The following is a 4952-nucleotide window of genomic DNA, read 5'->3' on the forward strand; positions in this document are numbered from 1 at the left end:
TTCTTTCTTCAAAGAAGATGGAGATACGATGGGATTACCTGATTGAATGCCATCTCCAGATGAAGAAGACATCAATCCATCCTGAGGGTCAGATTTGCCAGCCTGCGGCTTCAATCTCCAACTCAAGTTGCGGTTGTGGTTCCAAGATTGGGAACCATGAGCAGAATCATTTTGTCCCCAACGATCCCAAGAAGGATTGGGGACGTTCTTGTTCTTCGGATCCATCTCGCCAAGAATCTTGCAACTACGAACAGCTCCAGATCCCACCTGAGGCCACTCTTCTTCAGACACCGGCGGGCGCAGGGGAGTTACGCACCAACCACCATGAAAACCAGATCGGGTGAAGACAGGGAGCGACCAAAGACGCGAGAGGAAGGCGGCGCAGTGAGGGAAGGAGTGTGAACCCACAAAGTCAGGAGGAAACCCTAACCTCGACTTGGGAGACGCAGAGCCAGGAGACGCGACAGGAGGAAGAAACCCCACCGAATGGGCTAGGGTTTGGGCAAGCGGCGCGATCCCCTGACTCCAACCCGACCAAGAACCCGAAGACGCAGAAACAGCCAACGTGCACTTACCATGGGCCTCAAAGCGAGAAGCAGGCGCCGGCCCAACGAATGCACCATGGGACGCACCTTGCACATCCTGAACAGTAACGCGCGCGCGGAGAAGATGGAGCCCCGGCCCAGGGAGCTTTACGCCTTTTCTTTTTCGCAAGAAACAAGAGGAGATCTCAGCAACATGATACTTGTACCTTTGTGATTCTATCTCCCGACAGCAAACTGGCGATCCTACAAGGTCTGGGAGGAGAAACAGACAACGGATACCAAGAGACAGGATAAAAACAAGCTTCTCTACCGATGCGGTCCGGCGCAGCATGCATCGAGATGGACGGAATATTACCGCATGCGTGTTCCGATCGAGGACACCAGCTCCATGCTGCTGCTTTAGACAATCGACATGGCAGACGATGGCACGCAACGCAGCACGCTACGTATAGTCTACTGGTAGATACGAGTAGCCAGCTGTTTTTTTTTTCTTTCCTCTCCCTCTCTCCTCCCTCTAGATCTCTAGACTTCTAGTACAGTACGTATAGTACAGTACTTCACTCTCTATAAACAAATGTGCATCTCCTATCTCTCTCCCCTGGCACCGTACGTATAGTACGTAGAGTATTTCAGGGGACGGATGGACACATGCATGCATGCTGCCATGGGAGGCAGCGATCGACCATTCGACCGATCGTCTCTCTCACCCCTGCCATGGGAGGCTGCATCTGGCAGCAGCAGGGAGCTGGTCGATATCTAGCTAGAGCTAGCCATGGCTGCCAGGCAAGCCCCAGCACAGCACTGGTTGAGGCCACTGTGTAGGAGAATCGAATCCCATCTATAGGCCACGCCGTTTTAGCTACTATTATAGGCCACGCCGTGTCCGCCGGCCCAGCGAGCATGCATGTCCCAGGCCAGACTCCTGCATGCGGTCCAGAGACTCCATGTCGACGTCGTCCGGTCGTCCCTTCTCTGCCCTCTCCTCCAATCCAATGCAGAAAGCTCTCTCTCTCTCTCTCTCTCTCTCTCTCTGAACGTGTTCTTCTCTCTTATCCGTACAAGCACTGGTCTGAATGTACTACCACTACTCAGTCTCTCGCCTCCGCTTTTTCGCTCGCTCTGAGGTCTGAGCACTTGACTGAGACAGCGTTCGATATCGCTGATCACATCTGATTCCCTGTCGCCTGACCACACTGCGTTCTTGCCTCAAAGTGAAGACAAACTGAAACTGCTTCTCAGCTGCCCATCGTGCTTAAAGGAGATGAAACAGCGAGCATGGAGAGGAGGTACAGTTCTTCTGGCTCTGGCCTGGGTTCTGGACACGTTCAGAGACGACAGGTTTGATGCAATTCATTTCTTGGGCATGCATGCATGGACAGGAACAGGCCGGAGTGGTCCCATTCTTTAGTGCCCATGCACGATGGCTCAATCATGTTCTCGTTTTTAACGTTTTGATTGGATGCTTATCTCACTAGCTCATATATATAGCTTGTCCGTCCCTGGCCATGAAGTTAAGCACTGCTTTTGGCATGGATAGATATATATGAAGTAAACTAACTGCTGCTTAATCTTGCCTAGTTACCGAAATCATGCACATTGGCAGCTCTATCATCGTCGTCACAGCCTGTGATAGGATGTGGAGACTGGGAAAACTGCATGGTTACAAGAAGCTAAGTATATATCTGGCATCAGGATTCAGGCAAAATGCAACTAGGTTAGGTTAAAAAAAAAAACCTCTACTGGCTGCCAGTGCAGGCATATGTGGTACATGCATTAAAGCCAAATTGACGTGTTCAACACTGTTTATGCATGCATAGGTGTTGTCGTGTCATAACCCGTAGCGTGCGTTGGGCATAGCATCAGGACACTGCTCTAGCTATAGCTGGTTTGGCAGACGATCACACGCACAAGATGGAATGGAAGAGCTAGATCAGCTAGTCAGCTATATATACGTACATATGGGCAGAGAAGGAACTAGAAGAAAGGAGCTAGCTACTGTGTCTGTGTTTAGTTGGGAAGGGCGATACGCATGAAAGATCCAAATCTATAGTGGACCGGTTATTTCTGGCAAATAGCTAGGATCGTGCGTCGTTTGGCACGAGCCAACTAAACGAATCAATATCTTGGTCGATCAGCATACTACAAACAAAAGTGGATGAGCGGCATGCATTCAGCTATGTACGTACTTGGAGTTACGAGATCAGAATCCATTATTGTATACGTGACAATTTCAGTCAACAAGTAATGATGCGCACTGATGACTCGTAGCAGCGTATACTAATCTTGCAGCAAATCATACCATACATATATATATATAGTGCGACCATGTAGATCGGCCATGCATGATCAAGCGATGCTGGATCGGCCTCACGTATATATAACAACAGATACAAAGTTATGGATCACTTCTACTATTGCTACTACACTACATACAGCTCACAAGCATGCAGATATAGAGAAGATAAATAGAAAAAGATATTACCAACAAGAGTAATAAAAACTCTGATTAATAACAGTAAGAAAAGTTACTCCCATGCTCCCACTAGTGAACAAAAACAAGAGTAATAGAAACACCATTGATTAATAACCTCCCCCAGAGTGGAGTTCTCACTCATAACACAGTCAAATTAACGGCAAGATAAAGCTACACTGAAGGCTGAAGTGATCGAGCTACTGATTACGTACTAGCTAGTGTGTCATGTGGGTGGGTAAACAGCTGCGCCATCCGTACAGCAGATGAGGTCCATGTTTGTCTCTCACGGGAACGCGCCGTTGGGGGTGGGCAAGTCCGGCCACGCCACGGACATCGCCGCCGGCCCGGCCCAGTACTGCATCTCGGGCGCGGAGAGGGAGACCAGCGGGAGGTCTAGCCCGACCGTGGCGGCGCTGGCCAGTGCAGCGGACACGCTCGACGCGGCCGGCGGGAGGGAGGTCAGCGCCGTGGTGCAAGGCAGTGACGTGGCGCAGGCGGCTGTTTCGTACTCGTGTCCGCGTCCGGCGGCGCTGCTCACCACCGCGTGCAGCTGGTCGCTGTAGTAGCTTGCCGCCGGCGACGGCGATGGCGGGGGCAGCTTTAGCCCGAGGCTCGACAGCACGTCGTGCTGGCCCAGCGGCCCCATGCCGAGCTGGGAGTCCATGTGCGGCGGTGCGGGGATGACACGCGGCGCGGCCTGCGGCCAGAACGACGGCGCCGTGCCACCGGCATTATTGCCCGCGCCCGGCAGGACATGGAGGGGCAGGTGGGCCACGGCGTCGAGGCCGAGGAGCCTGTGCATGTTGCCGCCGCCGCCTCCCTGCACGCTCCTGGCGCTGTTGAGCAGCGCCATGAGCTGCGCGGCGGCCGCCTGCTGCGAGGACGCCCAGGGTCCGGGGCCGGCGCCCATGCCCAAGCCGACGCCGAGGCCCAGCGACTGCGCGCCGCCCACGGCCTTGCATGAGACCGCCGGCTTCGTGACGGGCGTGGGCATGGGGCGCGGCTTGCGGCAGCCGCCGCCGATGGGCACGTTGCGGAGCGCGCCGCCCTTGGTCCAGTACCGGCGGCACGTCTTGCAGAAGTGGCGCGGCTGGGTGAGGTTGTAGTTGTTGTAGTAGCAGAACTTGGTGTTGGAGGAGTTACACCTGGGGCACCGCAGAGGCGTCTGCTCCGCTCCTTGCCCCTGGCCCTGCTGCTGCTGCTGCTGCCCTGCTTGCGGCGACGACGTTGCCGACGTCGACCGCTGCTGCTGATGCTGCTGCGCAGACGAGCGCGACGACGTCGACGACGACGACGTGGGCGATGGGTTGGAGATGACCGAGTGCAGCAACAGGGGCAGGGACTCATTCACGCTCTTGAGCTGGTCCATGGCGGCCCCGCCGAGCAGTTCTTGGATCATGGTGATGGATGGCGATAACTCAGGATCAAAAAAGGCTTCTTGAAGCAGAAGAGGCTGGGTTCTTTCTTGGAGATGGCAAAGGTGGAGTGGAGCGGAGTGGTGTGGCTGGCTGCTTTCAGGTTCTAGCTTTGTGGTATGAATCAGAGGATGGGGGCTGGGGTGGGGTAGTGGTACCGGGGTGTGGCGGTTTATAAAGACGTCGGAGCAGGGAGAGGAGGAGAATGATCCTGCCATGCCGTGGATTGGATCGGATTGAGCTAGGGCTAGCTGCTGCTGCTGCTGCTGCTTTGTTTGTTTTTCTGTGTGCCTTGGCTTTGCTTGTCTATGTTCAGAAACCAAAGCTTTGTCTTGATGTGTAATTTACCTTGGACACTTTGTTGGCTACAAGTGGGTGGGGTACAAACAACCAGGGTTTTGGGCATGTTAAGCAGGACACGGGAAGTGGGGACCGCCACAAGTTCCTTGGGATGATGAATGAATGTGGTAGGGTTTCACTCCACAGTTTGGAACACTGCCATGTTCTAGTTCCAACTGA

The 4952-nt window shown here is 54.0% G+C and overlaps 1 protein-coding gene across 1 annotated transcript; it reads right to left on the reverse strand.

Moving 5' to 3' along the window:
• Positions 1-3057: 3057 nt before the first annotated feature.
• LOC100277644 (uncharacterized) lies at positions 3058-4567 on the reverse strand. Its single transcript, NM_001151154.2, has one exon. The coding sequence runs from the start codon at positions 4415-4417 to the stop codon at positions 3302-3304; it is 1116 nt and encodes a 371-aa protein (NP_001144626.2). The 5' UTR covers positions 4418-4567; the 3' UTR covers positions 3058-3301.
• Between the last annotated feature and the right edge of the window lie 385 nt (positions 4568-4952).

Source organism: Zea mays, chromosome 1 (assembly GCF_902167145.1).
Source record: "Zea mays cultivar B73 chromosome 1, Zm-B73-REFERENCE-NAM-5.0, whole genome shotgun sequence".
In the NCBI taxonomy this organism is placed as follows: domain Eukaryota; kingdom Viridiplantae; phylum Streptophyta; class Magnoliopsida; order Poales; family Poaceae; genus Zea; species Zea mays.

Coding starts and splice junctions, on each gene's coding strand:
- LOC100277644 (NM_001151154.2), bottom strand. CDS start 4,417: ATGATCCAAGAACTGCTCGGCGGGGCCGCCATGGACCAGCTCAAGAGC.